This window comes from Sturnus vulgaris, chromosome 3 (genome assembly GCF_052056855.1).
Source record: "Sturnus vulgaris isolate bStuVul1 chromosome 3, bStuVul1.hap1, whole genome shotgun sequence".
Classification (NCBI taxonomy): Eukaryota; Metazoa; Chordata; class Aves; order Passeriformes; family Sturnidae; genus Sturnus; species Sturnus vulgaris.
In genome coordinates this window covers 73,929,276-73,948,722 of record NC_142245.1, presented here as the reverse complement: position 1 = coordinate 73,948,722, position 19,447 = coordinate 73,929,276, and the positions used below count along the sequence as shown (strand labels likewise).

The following is a 19,447-nucleotide window of genomic DNA, read 5'->3' as shown; positions in this document are numbered from 1 at the left end:
GGTGCTCAGGGGAAGAGAAAATCAGTGGCAGGCAGGAGTTGGGAAGCTGTTATTGTCCACAGATGAACTCGATGATGCAGTTTACACACAGGACCTTGTTCCTTTGGTTTATATCTTTCCAGTGTTTAATTTTTAATTTGGTTACAAATAATGACTCACTGTTCAATATTTAATCTAGAAAAGGCTTTGTTTGTGTATGGTGGTGGTTTTGTTTGTTTGTTTTTAGATTAATTATTCTATTTGTCTTCAGAAAATTATTTTGGTGGGTTTTATTTTTCTGTAAAACAAATTGATTCTTTGCACACTTTTAAAAACACAAATGCTACATCCCGGATAATCAATACAGTGTAGAAGGAAACCTCCAGCCTTTAATTAGTATTTTAAAAGCCAACTTTTGAAGTGTGATCCAGAACTGGAAAGCTTTTACTTGCTCTTGGTTCCCACTAATGCCTGAATGGGGAAATTTTACTTCTCAACATTTTACCAGAGAAATAAAATGTACCAGAGTAAGGTATGCTCAACACTATCTGATGTTTTTTTGTTCTGTGAGGTGTTTTTCTGCAACAAGGAGCTTTAGTGTGACTGTGGCAGTGATACTTGCCACCCTTGACACACTTTGACAGTAGCACCTTGCACCATGCACTCTCCGCCCTGTCTTCATTCCCTTGCAAGTGAGGGGGTTTTATCTCCCGAAATCATGCTGCTGAGAGCCCAGAAAGCTGGAAGCTGCTGAACATATGCCAGTAAAAAATTTATTCCTTACAGTGGGTGGCCAAGTGGACCACTGAAGTGAGTCATTTAGTAGACTGGAACATGTTTTGTTCCCTGCCATAAACCATCTCAACTTTACAACTTTACTGATGGCTGGAAACATGGGGAAATATATATGTTAAAATCTTAAAAATGGAAACATGTACTCACTGTAACTATTACTAAAATTAAATATTCTGCTACGTGTAGAAGCTATGAAAAATATTACACATTAAAAGTTTAAGGTTGCTTTTAATTTCACATTGATAAAGACAGGAGAAAAAACAGCTTTGAAAAGCCTGGAATTTGCTTATGTCTCAGATTAAATTTATCTTAAAATACATTTTGAGGAATCTCACTGGTTACTATTTGTAATTGACAGTTGTTGAAAGCACAAATACTTCTTCATGTGCTTGCTTGCACATGTGTACTGCCCCAGCACTGAGGTCCAGTCAGTGCATTGAAGAGATATTCACAGGTTTTCTTCCCCACATTCTCACACTCAGGTTTCTTTGATAGCTTTTTACCTTTTGTACTTCCTTCCAATGCAGTACTTTGTTTATTTCTCATCACCTCCCTATCAGATACATAGGTAACCCAGAAGGCAGACACTACCCTAACATTCTCCTTGTCTGCCTTTAATTGCTCTCATTCCTGCATCTGTAAATCTTCTGTTTCAAATTTTGGTGTGATTTTTTTCTTTCTTGCAGGTAGTACAATAATGATAAGGTTTATGAACATTATTTTTTTAAATTTTAATTCTTGAACAGCCCAGTTAGGACCTTTAAGGACTGATGTTCTTGGGTAATGCTCTGGAACAGAGCAAAGCTTGGAAGTTTTGGAATTCTTGGGTTTCACCCACTACTGTTTCTTGAGGTTATCTCGGTTAGAACATGGAGCTAATAGCACCAAGGCTGTGGGTTCAATCCCTGTATGGGCCATTCAGTAAGAGCTGGATTTGATGGTCTTTGTGGGTTCCTTCCAACTCAGACTAATCTGTGATTCTCAAACGAATTAAACTATATGTTTAATCCATTGGATATTGGAAAACGCTTACTTCAAAAACTCCTGTAGGCAAGAAAACACTTCTTGCCATTCTTGACAAATCTTGGACCTACAGTAAAAGACCAGAACTGTATTGTATTGGTGCAAGCAATGGGGATAGATCAAGGGACCTATCAATTTGTAGTTTCATAAATTTGTTTACCAAAATTTTGTAATTTAAACTTGCTGCAGAACATCCCTTTTCCCCTTCTTTCTATCTCATTTCCAGGCTCATTGACAGTTTAACTGCCCATCCCCTCTCCAAGTGTAACAAAGGTGATTGGTGTAACACCTGAAAATATGCATAAAACATGCATATTAGGGAGTCTGCCCTTTTGAGTAAAGAATGCTTTGAAAGGACAGTTTGCAGTCAAGAAAGAACAGATAGTCTTCCTTTTAACATTTAATATATTAAAAATACTCTGTACTTGTGCAGAAAACTTGAACATCATAAATCATTGTAGTGTTTCATACAATCAAATTAATTTGAAAGTCACTTCCACAAACAATAAATTTTATTCTAGAGCTGTTTTAATTCCAAACCTGACAGAGCAGTGTGAAGTTACTTTTGTCTCTTACTGTTCTTGAAAAGTAGTTCAGTATAGAAATATGAGAACAGATTCATATGAGAATGTTCTACAGTGCTGAAATGATTCACAACTTTGTATATAAACTTGATTTATTATCTGGGAGACTGTCTAGTCATATTAAAAACTATTAGTCTGGGAAATGGCTTTAATTGAATTAGAGTAATATGTTCTTCGAAGAGGAATGTCATAGTTGCATGATAATGCTAGAGGAAGATTTGTCTGTCTTAAGGTAATCCTAAATGAGGCTGCTTACTCTCCATTAATATTAAGGGAAAGGGACTTGTGCTAAAGTGTTGGGAGTACAGATACTTAATTTTTCTTTTAAATAACATTTTTATGTATCAGTTACAACCAACTGAGAAGGGAAAAGAAAAACAGGAAACTCTGAATTCTTATAGTATGTTCTGCTAGCAGTTCAGGTTCTTGTTTTGATAATTTTCTTTTCTCCCAATTCCTGTTTTCTTTAAGGTCTCATTCGATTACAAGAGCTCATCAAGGCTCCATCACGATACAACCTAAGACTAAAAATCCGTCAGTTACCAGCTGACACAAAAGATGCAAAGCCATTGCTAAAGGAGATGAAAAGAGGCAAAGAATTCCATGTAATCTTTGACTGCAGCCATGAAATGGCAGCAGGCATCTTGAAACAGGTAATCCTCATTTTGCTTTAGATGTCTTAATCTTTTTCATCCCTAATAAATAAAAGTATTATCCAGACCTAATAGTATTTAACAAGCAGGGAAATTGTATGTCAGTTTTACTGAGCCCCAACTGAAAATCAACCAAGGATTTTAGAGGTAATTTTATTGGTGACATAAATGGTAGATGCTTTAATTATGCTTTTACAGAGAAATAGTTTAATTGATTTATGTTCAGGAGAAACATGAAAGTATATTAGTCTTTCAGCTATGAAGAATGATACTTTGGAGAACTGATGCTTTAAGCATGGTTTTAAAAGCTTGCTTAATGTTATTTTATATATCAAACCTTTATGTATGTATGTATGTATGCATGCATGTATGTATGCATTTATTTATGTATTTGTTTTTATTTGAGACCTCTAAGATGTGTACTCCTAATCAGATAGTGATATCTGAATAGCATGTTACCAACAGACCACATTAATGTCTTCCATTGAGAGGACAGAATTGATATCTTAGAGCTATATTCTTTTTGCACTAATAATGGAACTGCAAAACATCCAAGTACATTTGGTTGATGCTTTGAAAATATTGTGTGCAAGTGAGAGGAGTAGGTGAGATACAGCAGAATTCCAAATACTTAACTGGCTCAGAGATCATCTTCCCCATGTTTTTTTTATTTAAGTTATGACTTCCAATAAATAGGATAGGAAGAATACCTAAACTGAAACAGTATTCTACACTTCTACTGCATAGCTCTTAGTGACTTGAATTCATGTTTATATTATATTTGCTAGAAAACTCTAGGGTGTAAATTGGAAATAAAATGTATTTAAGAGTTGGAAATATGTGTCTCATTAGAGGTACTTACAGGTATTATTGTGGGTATAATTAAAATTGCTAGTAAGCCTACATGTATAATATAATTTATTTTCTTTATTGTTCATTGATTGAAAAAGTTTTATTGGCTCCTAGTAATTTTAAACCTCTGCTGGTGGTTTTTTCTAAACATAATCCAGCCTAGTTATTCTAGTTGTTTAGGCCAAATCATTGAATGTACATTTAATTATTTAACATATTTAAAATCTAAACAATGCAGATGGAAAATGTACTGATGGTAATATTAAACTGCAATACTAACAATAATTCCATCGAGATATATTACTTATACAGTACCTAGAAGTTTTTCAGTGAAAAAACTCTTTTATTTCACAGTATACAACATAGTGAAAAAAGTATGAATAGAGGGAAATGTGAAAAAAAATAAAATCATTGTATCTTTAATCATGCCCCACTACCCAAGAGTGAGCAACCAGCATCTTTAAATCAAATTGTGAACTGTTGCATCAAAGTACCCTGCTCACCCTAAAGATTGCAGAGGGAATATACAGAAAAAAATTCTTTCATGAGTGTTTAGCTCTTTGTACAGTTCTGTAGATTTTTACTTTTCTGTTCAGATCCTATACTGCAATGCTTTAAATATGCCCAAAATTTGTAGTTTTGAAGCTGAATGTGAGCACTTGCTGTCAACATTGACACAAGGGGAGTTGAGAATACATTTATAATTTAATGTTAATATTCCAAAGATAGTGTTTATGAGTGATTATTGAAAACAAAATCTTTATATATCAGTTTCTGAGTTATTGACTAATCAGTTTTCTTTTCCTGGTAATGAGGGGATAAATCTTGGAAGACATGACAAGGAGTTTCAGTTTGAGAGGATGATTGGAAAGATAAAGAGTGAAGATGGTGAAAGACAGCATAAGTTGAAAATAAAGAGAACAAAGTACCTTGAGAACCTACTGAAACGACAACTACTCTTTGCTGGCCAAAAATACCTAATGAAAAGTAAAAAAGAAAAAAATCCCATCAATCAGACAAGCATACTTAAATTAAGGAGAATCTCATTGTTATCTACATCACCAGAGAAATCATACATAATTTAAAAGGTTAGGGAAGCACTGTAAGAATGAGAACAGAGAAATGATAATGTTTGAAAAACAAAAAGAAGTGAGATCTTTAAAGAAGTGAGAAGGTGAAAGAAGGAAGACCTGGAAAAGAGACAGCATGATCATATAGCAGAATAAGGAACATGCAAAGGATGCTGTGTAGGGATCCTTTGGAGTTTGAAAGACTTGGTTAGAAGCAGTTATGATATAAGTGACTGCAAATGTAGTACATATATAGAGGAAGATACTTTGGTTTTATTAAAAAAAAGTTCTTATAAAAGCTAAGAATATTTGTAGTTGTCGAGTTCCTAAGGAAGATGTAATTTTTTTACAGGAATATGGTTTTCCTATGTTTAAGGGAAGTTAATTGCTACTGGAACACTATACTTTAGTTCTAAGTATTGTTATGGAATTCTAAGTACACAAGTATAGGCATTCTCTGGAAAAGTGGTATTTTTTTTTCAAAATCTTGTTTAAAATATAATAAAATCTGATTTACAACTGATATTTGTATTGGTTTCAGATTTTTTCCTTTGGAAAAGATGGTATAGACCATTAATTTCATCATTTTTTGGACAATGTCACAAGTAAAAAGGCTCCCACAGCCTTCAGAATGTTGACAATTCTTTTTAATAAAAATTCTGGTATTATCACTGTAGTATAATTGTGGCCTTCAGTGTCTTGAAGGAGTCCATCTGGTAGCAACTTGGCAAAGAATTACTTTGATAGTTCCTGGAAAGGAAGAAAATGCTAAGGCAACTTTTGTGCAAAGCATGAAGACACACTCTTTTCAGGAGAAAATGCCCTTAATGAATAAACATAATGAAACATAGATTTTTATCTACAAATATTTTTTTAATGCAATTGAGAGGAAAGCATGAACTTTTAAAATGCACAGTTTATCAAAACCTACTTGGTATTCCATAGTGAGCAAGAGCAATGAAGGCACTTGAGAGTTACCTGAATTTATAAAGTAATTCTATGAACATTTGTTCTTCATTTTAAGTAGTATCTCTCTTACTGTTCAAAATTTAACTTGAGAATTTTCTTCCATGGTTGGAAAAATGTGCACATGTATAATATAAGCTTGGGTCCTTCGTTTAAATGCATGGTATTATTTATCAAAATAAAAAAAAATCCTATTAGGTAATTCATTTTAAAGGAAGGGTTCAATAATGAACGAAAATATTGTCGACTCAAATAATGTGTTGTAACTTAATGTATCCATTAGTATGTAAAAATACAAGCCTCTTACACATTTACTGCACTAAACAGTCTAATAATATTCTTTCTATCAGAAGATCTGGTTCATAAATTCCTTTAATAGTCAGTAATCTTCTCTAACTGCTAAGAAATTACTTGCTTGACCTAATTTTAGCATAATTCCAACCCTATAGTCTGATCTTAGTAGTGTTCTTTTGCAGCGTTTCATTTGCCATGTGAGAGTGATAAAAAAGCGTCATGTGGCCTCAGAAACATTAATCTTTTGTTTATTTTTTTTTCCAAGGCTTTAGCTATGGGGATGATGACAGAATACTATCACTATATCTTTACCACACTGGTAAGTGGCTTGTGAAAACATAGTGATGACATCCAACAAAGACGTTCCTCTCCTAATTCTATTATTTAAGAATGTGGAAAAGGTCTCTCTGGAATGGGGTGTGAGTGCAAGATGTTTTCTTTGCTGAGTTTTCTTACTTTCAGTGAAAACTCATCAGGATGGTTTAATTGTTGTTCAACAGTGTGCCCTGGAAACTGATAGACCTGAAAAAAGCATCTGGCTGTAGCACTGCAGCTTTTAACTGTCAGGGAGGGTTAAATGCATAATTCAAAACTCATTGTTTATTTTATGCATTCTGTCCTTTATGTCTTTTAGCTGTTTGTATGTGAAGATTAAGAGATTTTAAAATGTACTCATATATTCCATATTTTTAATCCAACATTTTACAAGGTAGTTCTTCTCTGTCATATGATTCATGAATAATTTGGTGTGAATCTTAGCAGCATTTTATTTAACAATCCGTATAAGCCTTTTAGGCACATGAATTATGCAATATTCTTTGGTGTCCACTGTAAATGTAACTTGGAAGGAAGTTGATCATTCTTGGATCTATAATTTCCAATAAATGAACATTTAAAATGTGAATGCTCTTACAAAACAAACATGTATGTGAAATCCTTGTTCCTGCTCACCACAGCCAAACTAAGAAGCAGTTTAAAATTTGGGAAAATATTATTCTAGAGACTACAGAGTCTCCAGAGTTGTGCACATTTCTCTGTCTTGAATTTGCATTCAATTTTGTCTAATTAGATTGGCGTTCATTATGTTTTTTAAAAGAAAAGTATGAGACAAATGTGCGACAGACGTGCCTTGGCAAAGTCATGCTTGAAATGACGCATGTTTAAAGTCACATACATGTTTAAGTTCTTATGAAAATGAATCCTTTGTGGTAGGGTAGGAGTCCACCTCAGACTGACAAAACAGAAGTTCATGGAAAGTATTAGCATGAAATAGCTAGCTGGATAGAAAGCAAAACAGTTTGTCAAGGTCAAACGCACACCCTGCATAAATACCTATCTTATTTTAGAAGGGTAAAGTGTTCTGTCACTTATAGATTTAGGATTGCATGCAATAGAATTTTTTCACTAAATAGATTTCCCTCCATAAAAATGGAGTATAGATGTTTTGAAGGTTTTTTCTTATTTTTAAAATTTTTATTTTGATATGGATGAAAATTGTTTCTTTGAGTACTATGCTGTCCTTTTGGCATTGAACTTTCACTCTTAAAGCTCTGTTTAAAATCAGAATTTTCTGTCATTCTTGTTTACTTATTAAAACATTAGGTTTTCTATGGGGACAAGAATATTACATTGACTTGGAACTATCAAGAGATAATTTGCTGTGCACAAACATATCATAGATTTTGATTTTGCAATGTAGCTCTGGAACTAGCATCACAATTTAGTTGTTTTTATATATTAATTGCTTCTTACCTGACATGGTGAAAGTCTTGTCAAATAAATTTTCCAGTCACAGTGTTTACAACAGTCTTCTGTGTAATCTCCTCTTGATTGATTCAGGATGTAATGCACTGGCTCATTAATACACTGACCTGTGTGCATTTGTAATATATGCATAATAATATTGTGTATATTTATTACATTCCAGTGTAAACATGAATGTGATTGGATTAAAAAATTGCATTCAAGATTCTGACTTCATGTACAGTAAAAAATGAGAGAATTTTTTAAAGAGAAAGATGTAACATAGTTCTAGTTATGTCCAACTTTTCCTTTGCAATAAAAGTATTTATTTTTTTGCAAAGAGGATGCGAGTTAGGTTATTCAAAATGAATTTTTAAGCCTGCATATCTTAAACCTTGTGTATGGGAAAGTATATCATATTACTTGCTACAGAATTAAAAAAGCGTAGTGATTGATAACTGGTTGATATTTTGTGGGCTTTATGATGTTAACAATAAGTGTTATCTGGGTTTTCTGTAGTACAATATTTAATCTTCTAGCCAGTAAACAAAATGGATTCAAGCAAGTGTTGTACCTAAAGCTACCTGACAACAAAAATTAAATTAAAAATTAGATTAATGACTACTTGTGAATAATGGGGAAAATTTCTATGTTAAATAAATTAAAATTATGTTATAGGGAAATAATATATTTTGTATAACCTTGATTACATTTTTTCTCCCTGTTTAAATCTTGATCTTAGACCTGAGTTTCCTGAAGTCAAGTACTATTTCTACATTGCTTCTTAGGATTTGATCAAAGCACTAAGATAATCTTGAATTTACTTTCTTGAGCTAAAATTTGTATTGTTTTACTTTTTACAAATTGTATTTCCTCTTGTGTGTGTTTGAGGGCTAACAGTACACACACACACACATACTGATATACTGAAAACATATAAATTGGCAAAAGTTATTCTTGCAAAGATGAATTCTTAATCAAAGATATGTTCATATTTGGAAGTATGTTGATGAATGTGAAAAATGTTTTCGATTAAATTTAAAGCCATGTACATTTTTTCTTGTCTCTGCTTGCCAGCAGCCCTACTCCCTGCCTACTCTCCTCCACCAATTTATCCTCCTATAACATTTTTAAGATTCACTGAAAGTGAACGCTCAAGGAAACTGTTGTCTAGTTTATTTTATTATTTGATGTCTATTTGATTTCTGGTAAGTTCAAGAACTAATTATTAATATTAATATTTAGAAATTGAAAATAATATTTAGGCTTACTGAAGTATTTTAGCCTACCTAGTAGTAGATACAGTTCTGTAATTGGATTAACATTTCCTGAAAGTCTGTTCTTCCTCTAAGAATCAGATTACTCCCACCATAAGGGCAGCCAAATTGCTTGCTCACAGACAAGCAGAACACGCTTCCCAGCATAAATAGCACTGAAAAATTACCGTGCTCTCATCTGGGGAGATGGCCCGACAATTGAAATAGCAACTGCAGTGTATTATAGAATTCATACAATGGTAATTTTTCCAGGACCTGTTTGCCTTGGATGTGGAGCCCTATCGGTACAGTGGTGTTAATATGACTGGATTCCGAATTCTGAACACGGAAAACACCCAGGTGTCATCCATCATTGAGAAGTGGTCAATGGAGCGCCTGCAAGCACCCCCGAAGCCTGATTCAGGTTTGCTGGATGGATTTATGACGGTATGAATACCAGCATTTGGTTCCTTTTTTTTTAATATGTTTCTGAAGCTGAAACAAAATTTAACTTTTTGTTTGTTATTAAAAGTGTTTAGAGGTATGTAACCGAATATTATTGTAAACATGAGTCAGAGAATAACTGTGATGCTTCTGTCAATATTTTGCAGATTGAATACATGATTATATTAACTTTCTTTCAAAATTACACATACGGTATTTGGTTTTTTTTTCAAATTATAATGACATATTCTAAATGTCAAATTCACCTAATTTTCCTAATTTGCTGGTGAGAATTTTTTATGGGACAAAAATCATGCTAATGAAAATTGTCTCTCTCTGCATTTGGTGTCTCCTTCATGTAAGATTCATTCATTAATAATGTGTACTTTCTAATATTTACACAAATCTTGTTTTAAAATATTTTATTAATATTATGAACAGGACCTCATTACTGTCTTTTCCACTTTCTGTGCTTTCAGATTAATCTGATTAATTAATATGGTTATTAATTTTAATTTTTTTTCTTCTATTGCCACTAGTCTTTGGCCTTATTTCAGTTCATAATAATCACAAATATATTCTTGCAAACAAACTCGCATTGCTAGGTTTTCATGAGTTTCTCCTCATTAGTTGGAATTCAATCTGGAATTATAATGTCGAGATAATTTTAAAAGACATTGTACATTAGGTCTGCTTTAGTCTTCAAATTTGTTGAAAGATTTTCCACTTTAGCCCCTTAGCAATTTAGGCAGTTTGGTTTTGTTTGAATTTGGTTTTTGATTTTTGGGGATTTGTTGTTTTTGTTGTTATTAGGTGTTTTCTAGTGTTTGTTTTTTTTGTTTGTTTGTTTGGGGTTTTTTGTTGGTTTTTTTTTTTTGGTTTTTTTTGGTCTTGTTTTCTTTTTTTTTTTTTTGTTTAGTTTGATTTGGTTTGGTTTGGTTTTTGGTTTTTTTTTTTTTGCTTTTCTTCTTCTATTAGAAAAATAGAAAATTATATTTCTTGAAGATAAATATCTTAGTAGTCTAGCAGATGCCTAGATTTTGTTAATAATTACACATAACGCAACTAATCAACATTTTTTTTCTGCTGATAAGATTTAATGATGTTGTAGATATGAGGTACTAAATTACAATCAATATTTAAACAAGTTAGTTTAACTTTTTTCTAGAAAATTACCCTTTTTAGAGAAAAATATTTTTTAAATGTACTTACTGTGCATAATGTCTTGAACATAATTTGAAACATTTTAAATTTCCTTGCACTTTACAAATTGCATCACGTAGTAGTTTAAAAGTTATATTGTTAATTTCTCTAAATAATTTCAAACAAGCAAATGACCCCTCCCAAAATCTAAAAACTGTGTGAAGCACACACCTGGTTTATATATAGCTGCTACTTATTACTGTAAGTCATTGTTTCATGCTTCCTTGTTTGCATTAATACTTTAAAATATTTTATTTTTACCTTTTTGAATTTAAAATTTGCGTCACTTCTCCTTCATTGTAGTTGTATATTTTATATATTGGTCAAAGATGTAACTGATCTCAGGCTTTTGAATATTTACAAAGATCAGTACTGATAGTTATTTTATGAGAACATAGGGCCATGGTGAAAGATAATGGAATAATAAATATTGGAATAGAGTTCTGTGGGCCAGTTGCATGTTTTTCATCTCCCGTGGTGCTGTAAAGAAAGTGCTTTTCTCAAAAAACCTTCTGATGTGAGGCAGAACCCTATAATTGCTATTATATGACTGTAAGAATAATACTTCACATCATTATTTTGCCTCAGGATAAAAAAGTATAAAAAAGTACATGAAAAACATAGTGGCTTCTCTTCTGGACCCTTAAGAGCCCTCTATGCTCCAAGTGGAACCAAGTGTTCATACAGACTTTGATTAATATTTTATGATCATTATTTTTGTTGATTAATGATTTAAATGTGCTTTGATTTCCTGGGTTTTAAATACCTGAGAGATGCAGATAGTATTTAAATTAAATTTAAAGATTATTTCCAATAATCTAGGAAAGTGTTATGAGATTACAGTTTTTTGATCTGGCCCTTAGATACAGAAAAACCATCCACAGCATGTGGATAGTGTGAAAGAAAGTCAAATCATGATTTTATTGCACAATGTTCTTTCTGTGCTCAGAATAAAATAAGCCACTTTATTGACTTATTATCAGGGAAGTTGTGAAATCAGTTAAATGTGTAAAATTTGACTTTCATGTCACTATTTTTAATGTATATTTGAAGTAAAAAAATGGACTTGGGAATCAAAGACTTCACGGATATTGATGCTATGGAGTACTCTGATATGGGCTGGATGGGAAATGTGTTTAATTTTCAGTGCTTGATAATGGCTACAGCTTAATCAGAAAAAAATAGCAAGAAGTCTGCTAAACGGGAATGCATTCATCTTGAACCACAGAGCTATATGCCATTTAATCAGGCTTAAAACATCTAAATCTCTTTCCAAATAAAAACCTGAAGTTTGTATAAAACATTTAGAGACCTCAGTGAAGACTAACATTTTTCTGATGATGTAAAAGCTGGCAGTTATGAATTACAAAGTTTTTAAGCTCTGGTGGTGTTTATATAAGGTACTTCTACCCCAGACTTTTTCACCATGTTGACTTTGCCCTTATTAAAGCTAGAACTATCAATATAATTCTGATATTGCTTTTCCTTATTTATGATTCATAGAGTTCCCAGTATTAATTGTTGTTTCATGGTCTTTTCTGTAGACTTGTATAGCTCTCTAACTAGTATATAATTTTCCTCATAATTATTTGATCTTTTACTATCCTAATGGAATATACAGTTGATATAAAATTTCATCTCATTTCCTTGGAATATTCCAAGTCAAATTTTCCAATGTGAATCCTATTGAGTTCAATTATGACAGTTTTCCCTTTGTTTCTAGGCTATTCCTCAGCACAGCTCTGAAAAAAGTGATGAGGGGAAAAGGGATCAAAATCAAATTTTCAATCGCATTGCACTCCCCTCCTAGGATTTCTAAAATATTTTTGTATGGATTTTAGAAAAAAATTAAACTATTTAATCAGTGCTACCATATTGAACAGTTCTAGTAATAAATGTTTACTTATTGATACAACCAAGTAAATGCATTCTGTGGTTTAGGAGAGGAACTACAGTACAATTGTAGTTTTTTCCATGACTCCAGAAAATCTGTAGAAATGAAAACCACTTGCTGTTATTGTTTCAGGCTATTCACACTTTCTTTGCACAGTTTTCTTGAAATAAAAGTTGTGCTTGAGTAAATGTTTATAAGAAATTATTTTTTTTAAAGTTTAAACTAATTTCTATTACAGAAAAATGTGAATATACTTTTAATATTATACACAGAGGTCCTCTGGAAGAATTGCTGGACTACTCTGAAGACATTTTTCTATCACTATTCACATACCAATAGACCTAATTTGTGCATTTGATGGTTCTTTCATATTTCTTAATGTCTGAGGATAATCAAAATGATACTTGTCCTCTTAACATATAAATAATAATCAAAATGTGTTGCTATTCATGTATATTTGTATCCTTTAATCTGTCACACACTTGTGCAGATATGCATGTGCACACATGGTATTGCTTACTAAACTACTTAAATAGTTATATTTATTTCTTAAATTTGTAATCTCTTTTTTATTTCAAGTATTCTCAGCAGGCTTGTATTTACTTTGACCAGTGTTTTTCTACCACCATACTCTTACTAACCAGAAATAAAAAAAATATAGTGCTTATGAAAGTAAATATCATATGAAACTGGGACATGTCATGGCTGTTATTTCTTATGATAAAATTACAGGCATTTATACAGTAACAATAATTTTGCCAGACGTAATAAATCATACCTTTAGAAAATTGCAGAAGAAGAGTGAAAGATCAAATTGTTGCAATACCTTATCTTTTTTGCTACTAGAATTAACTGTATCTGACATTTCAATATCTATTTATCATTGTCTTCTTGTTTCTTCTAGTTACTTTTGCGAAAAAGACCAAAGTAAACAAAAAAAATGCATTTTTGTTTATTTTAAATCCAAATCTGTTTTTTTTTTTCCTTCCCAGTCTAGGAAAGCTTTTTAATTAATTCTCACTAGATCCTTCACTTCCTGACTGACTTAATTCAAAAATACATATAAGCGAGTTTTCTTTCAAAATTTGACTTCTTACATATTTCTAACTAAAATCCAGTATAGCTACTCTGCCAAAATGCAATGAGCAAACATCAATTCATTAATGCATTTACATGTTTCTCACCACCTATTCTTACTTGTTAGCAGTTCAAAAAGCACTTTTAGAAAGTTAGACTCTGGACAGGGTGGGTTGTTAGCATTTGAACCTTGTGGTACCCTGGTACTAAACAACTTCTAGCTAGATTGAAGCTCTTTAAACAATTCTCTGTTATGTGATATACTCATTACTGTTATTTTCCACCAACTTTATACTGAATTCTGAAATTTGAAAGTGATTGGTACTTAGCAACCTCTTGAAAAGAATGACTTGGCATTAATAAAACCATACTATTTTTCAACCAGATTATGATTTCTTCTGGAAAAAATAACTTAAAAGTTAATAAAAACCCCAAACATACTACAATGAAATAAAATTATTTAATTACTGTAGCTTCAGTTATTTATTTTTCTTGAAAAAGTATAGATTTTCAGAGGTTCTTCCTTATTTTAGCCTGGAGTACAAAATTAATCTTTCCTGCAAAATGGAAAAATGATGCTTAATTATTATGACAATATTTTTATTAAATTCTAACAATATTGGCATCTGTACTGTATAAATAGAGAAGTATTCTGGAAAACAGAGAGGCAACATACTACTTTAAAGATACTTCACTTTGGTATACTTCACTTACCGAGTCTGTACAAGTATTACACAGAAAGAAGGAAAAACCCACAAAACCCTGACCATAAACACACTTCCACATTTATATATGACAACCATGATTCACACCAAGCAAAATAGAACATAAATAAAGTGTTATGAGTTCAGAATTCTTTTACTCTTCAACTATTAATCTTCACAGTTTTCTGTGCCTCAAGTCAGAATTTAGCATGCATAATTAAGATGACCTAACAAGCCCTGCTGCTTAATTAACATAAAGTTTTCCTTACTAATTGCTTTTGCCTATCATCCAATTCAGCTCTCTGCTGTCTTCTCATACAGAAAAGAGCGTTCTTTCTCTTTTTTTTTTTCTACTCTGAGTATTAATTCTATTTTTTAATGCCTACTTTAGTAGCTATATATGGCAGATGCAGAGAAGCACTGTATTACTTCTTGAATGTGAGTGCCAAGGTCAATATTTAGGTGTTTACCCCAGAAAAATCACAGTTTGCAGCTGATACATCTAGTGTACTGCCTGGGGGAATGAAGCATTAGTTAGTTGAGCCTTTTCTCTTTTCATTCCTAATTTTTTTTGTTAGCTTCTCAGTAAATGAAAATGATAGTTGAAAAAAACCCTGAAGTTTGGAATGATATTCAATACTGTTGGCAAAATCCTAGAGATTTTTTGCATATGTGGAATGGATTCGTGATTAATTTCTGTGCATGGGATTTTTATTTGCTTCAAAAAATTGAGATGAAATCTTATTAATAAAGTTTTAAAATTTTTAAGGCTGTATAGGCTTCCTCAGATAAGGAAAATAGATTCAGTGATATTTTCTTTAAGATTGTAACCTTAAAGAAGATGCAAAGATCATGAGGAGAGATTCTAACACCTTTATAAATTGTCCTTAATTGAAGGAATGTACAAATGCATTTACTCCCAGCACTGCCTAGGAAATTAATTTTGAAACTAGCCATTTTAAGTGAGACAGTAAAAATCTTGAAATTATAATTCCTTTGATATTTGAGAATGTAAATGAAAGAGAGAATAATGTTGGGCTTGTAAATGTATAGATATGTTTTGCTAGTTAGCTCTCCATATCTGCACACCTAAAGACTGAGGAGATGTGTTTATATAATATATTCTTTGTTTGCTCTCTTTTTCTCCGATTGCAAGAAAGATTCCAGTAAGCAACCTCTCTATGTCTAAACCTTATGACTGTTTTGTAAAATCTAATTTATCTGAATGCTGCCTTTCTTAGTTTTGTGGGTATGTTAGTTTAACATTCTCAAAAGTATTGTTCACTCCAAGGTCAATCCAAAGAATTGCTTAAAAAAATATGGTGAAACAGTGAATATAGATGGAAAACAATTATGTATTTTCAGTTGCATTAAATCAATGTGTTTAAAAACCCTAAAACCTTTTGAAGAATTAGACCAATGCACAAAGACCATGCTAAATGGCCACCTGTAATCAGGTGAAAAAGCACATTAATCAACAGATCTTCCTGGCTTATTTTTAGTAAAGGATTTTGAACAATGTTAAACCAGATTGGTTAAGCTACTAACGTTGGAAAGGGTGACTTCTTTTGTATATTATCAAGTTTAGAAAGATTAAGAGAGTAATGGCACTGAAACCAGGACAACTGAACTTGAAAGTATTATCATAAAAATCCAAAATTTACAAAAAGGGATTCAATTCTTCTATCATGATATAACCAAGGCTTAATGATATTTTTAATGAAATAAATAAATAACTCCCATTTATTGGACATAAATAATACTGAGGGCACTGTTATACTGCTCTGAAAGCTAAGCACATATTTCCCAGGTTCTCTGCTCTACTTGAAGGCAAGCAAACAGCAACAAAAACCCCAAACAAAAATCCAGTCCAACCATCCAAAACAAAATGTGTCCCACCCCCTCACATTCCAGTAATTTGAATGTAGCTGTCACTAATCCATTTTAATCAAGGTTTAAGTAAAAGCATGAGACAAGGAAAAGCATGACTTCAAAAAAAAGTGAGGTTGTGATATGTGTAAGTATTAAAATTAATCAAATAAAGTTAAAATGATGCTCTTAATTACTGACTCAAGAAATCAGGGAGATGCCAAACTGGAAATATACTGTATTAGCATTATTATTATTTTGTATATTTAGTTCAATATATTTTTAACTTAATTTTTTTCTGCATTTATTTTATCGCTTCAGATCTGTAGTCTCTAAAATTCATTTTTTGCATACCTCATAAAGGAGGAAAAAAAAAATGATGTAATTCAGGGGTTTCTTTCTGGAGCTTGTCTGAATTTATTTATCCTTGATGTCAGTATTTTCAGTGACAGTACAAACAGTTGAATCGCTAGATACAAATTAGTGATTTAGTTTTCCTAATGGTAAAGGATATTTGTGAAACTTCAATCTCTTATCTGCACATGACAATATGGAAATAACTATTATATTTGGGATAGCTACTTAAACAATAATTCAGTAACTGCTATCAGGCACTGTGACTGGACAGGAGAACTTGATGAGAAGAAGGGGGTCTCAAAGGTTCCTGAGGGTGAAAAGAGCAATAAAAATAAAGATAAATACTTGTTACAGAAATACAGTCTTGGATTCTGATTTAGAGCTTCAAAGAGGATATCTTCTTATGTAGACAGCTTTATAATTATCCCTTTAGCTAAAAGAATTTTCTGGATTTGCTGATGAGATGTGTTTAGTAACAGTGTAGCAGCAAATGTGTACTTCAAAGGAAATACTAAACAATTACTCATTACTGCTTTACAAGCTAAGAATCTCCCCTAGGCACAGTTAATTTTGTGAGTTTAGGGACTATGCAGGATTTCAAGCTGTAAGATGTTTTAGAAATTATTTGTCAGCTATTTTGGGAATTAATTGCATTATTAAATATTTGAGTACTGTATCCAACAACTTTTAGAATTTTAAGAGACAGGATAGATCAGAAACCTATGATCCTACCCCGAAGGAAAGCTATGTCCAAGTGTTGTATAGCATTTAGCAGAAATTGCAGTTTCTCTTCCATGGAAGATTTCATTGCATTCCTCCAGATGTGGCTTGAGGATGTATGTATATATCTATAAATATACTAAGATTCTCATTGATTTATGCCATGCTTTCACGTTAGAAATCTGCATGCTGCTACGTCTTTATGAAGCAATAGAGGGAACTCAGTGTAACAGCAAGTAGGGAAATGGCAGAGCTTGTGCAAGCTGCAGGTTCTCCTACAGAGTGTAGAAGAGTAACTGAAGCATAGGCTGTTTTTTTGAAATAGGAACTTGAGTGCCTTTTCTCAGGAAATGTGTCTGCACTATATGAAATTTAGTCTGAGGACTGCAATTAAGAAACCATAATCTGTCAAATATTATGTTTCTAAAGAAGAGCAATGAAGCTGGTAAAGGGTCTGGAGCACAAGTTTTATGAAGAGTGTGTGAAGGAGCTGGGGTTGTTTAGCCTGGAGGAAAAGAGGCCCAGGGGAGACCTTATTGTCTCTACAGCTGCCTGAAAGGAGGCTGTAGACAGGTGGGTGTTGGTCTCTTCTGCCAAGTAACAAGTAACAGAACAAGAGGAAATGGCTTCAAGTCATCCTAGGGGAGGTTTAGATTTGGTATTAGGAAAAAATTATTCCCAGAAAGCATGATCAAGCAATGGAACAGCCTGCTTAGTAATGTAGTGGAGACACCATCCCTGGAGGCATTTAAAAGTCTTGTAAATGTGGCTCTTAGGGACATGGTTTAGAGATGGAATTGGCAGTGCTGGATTAATGACTGGATGATGTTAAAGGTCTTTTCCAACCTAAGCAATTTTATGATACTATGAAGACATTTTTCTTAGTATATGCGTTCTAAAATTAATTTTAGTGGTTTATGTATATGCTAGGTTTATTTTAAATTTTCAGGAAAAGTGAACCAAAAGAAAGATTTCTTTCATTCTTTCTTTGCTGTTATTTTTAGAACTTGCCTTTAGGGGCAGCATAACTAGAGCTGATAATCAGTGGGCTTATCTGAAGTAATTAATAACTCTAAGAATCATTATGGCTACCATTATGGGATGTGAAATGGTGACAGTGTAGGCATGCTAGATTAAGCAGCAATGTAAATAATATAATTTGTGGAGAAAAGGGACCATCAATTTAGCCTTTACTGTGTGCTTATCAGCTGCCTGCTAGGACTGGCAATGCACTACACTTAATAATGACACTTAGAAATATGTTCTGGGTAAAATCCTGGTCATTTGGAAATCGGCATATGGGTAATTTGGCTAACCTTTAGTTTGCTACATGCATTCCAGGTTCAGCTAAAGCAAGCAGATGAAGAACTACCACTTTTCAATTTTTGCTTAATTTTGAAGTGGAGTAATAAACACTACACACTGCAGTGGAGCTGAAAAGAATGAACATCATATGTAAATATTTGTCTCTGAATATTCAGGTGGTTATTTTGGTTGTTGTTTGGTAGGCTGGAATAGTCTTCATTCATTATATACTTCTCATACATTAAAACCAAGAATATGCTATTCCTGTTACTAATTAATACTTGTTAATTACTGGACTAGTTGACATAGCTGGTAGAAATAAACAAGCTTCTGGGGATACCACATTCTCTGCTGAAGACCTGTAAGTGTATCTGCTTGAATTTTTGTCTTTTTCTTTTTTTTCTCCATTTCCAGATATTTATAGCTTTATCTCTGATAAGAGATACTAATTCCCTTAATTTTTACTTATATCCTCAAGTCACAGCACACTTTCTGCTTTTAAAAGGGTTCATATAGTATATATTGACTTTATGGAGACTTTATAAAGACCAGATATGCAGCTATTGCTTAAATTATTTTTTCTAAAGAATAATATTATTTCCCATCCAGAACATCATGGGCTCCCTTTTAGAGCTTTACAAATTCACAGGATATTTTTC

General features: G+C 32.5%; 1 protein-coding gene across 5 annotated transcripts in view; it reads left to right on the top strand.

The window, feature by feature from the left end:
- GRIK2 (glutamate ionotropic receptor kainate type subunit 2) overlaps window positions 1-19,447 on the top strand; it is a 358,831-nt gene that overhangs the window by 136,360 nt on the left and 203,024 nt on the right. For all 5 annotated transcript variants that reach the window (XM_088161975.1, XM_014880418.2, XM_088161972.1 and 2 more), the window contains 3 exons: window positions 2,853-3,034; window positions 6,482-6,535; window positions 9,489-9,662. In XM_088161975.1, the coding sequence (XP_088018101.1) occupies window positions 2,853-3,034; window positions 6,482-6,535; window positions 9,489-9,662 (410 nt within the window). The remainder of the gene's footprint in view (window positions 1-2,852; window positions 3,035-6,481; window positions 6,536-9,488; window positions 9,663-19,447) is intronic.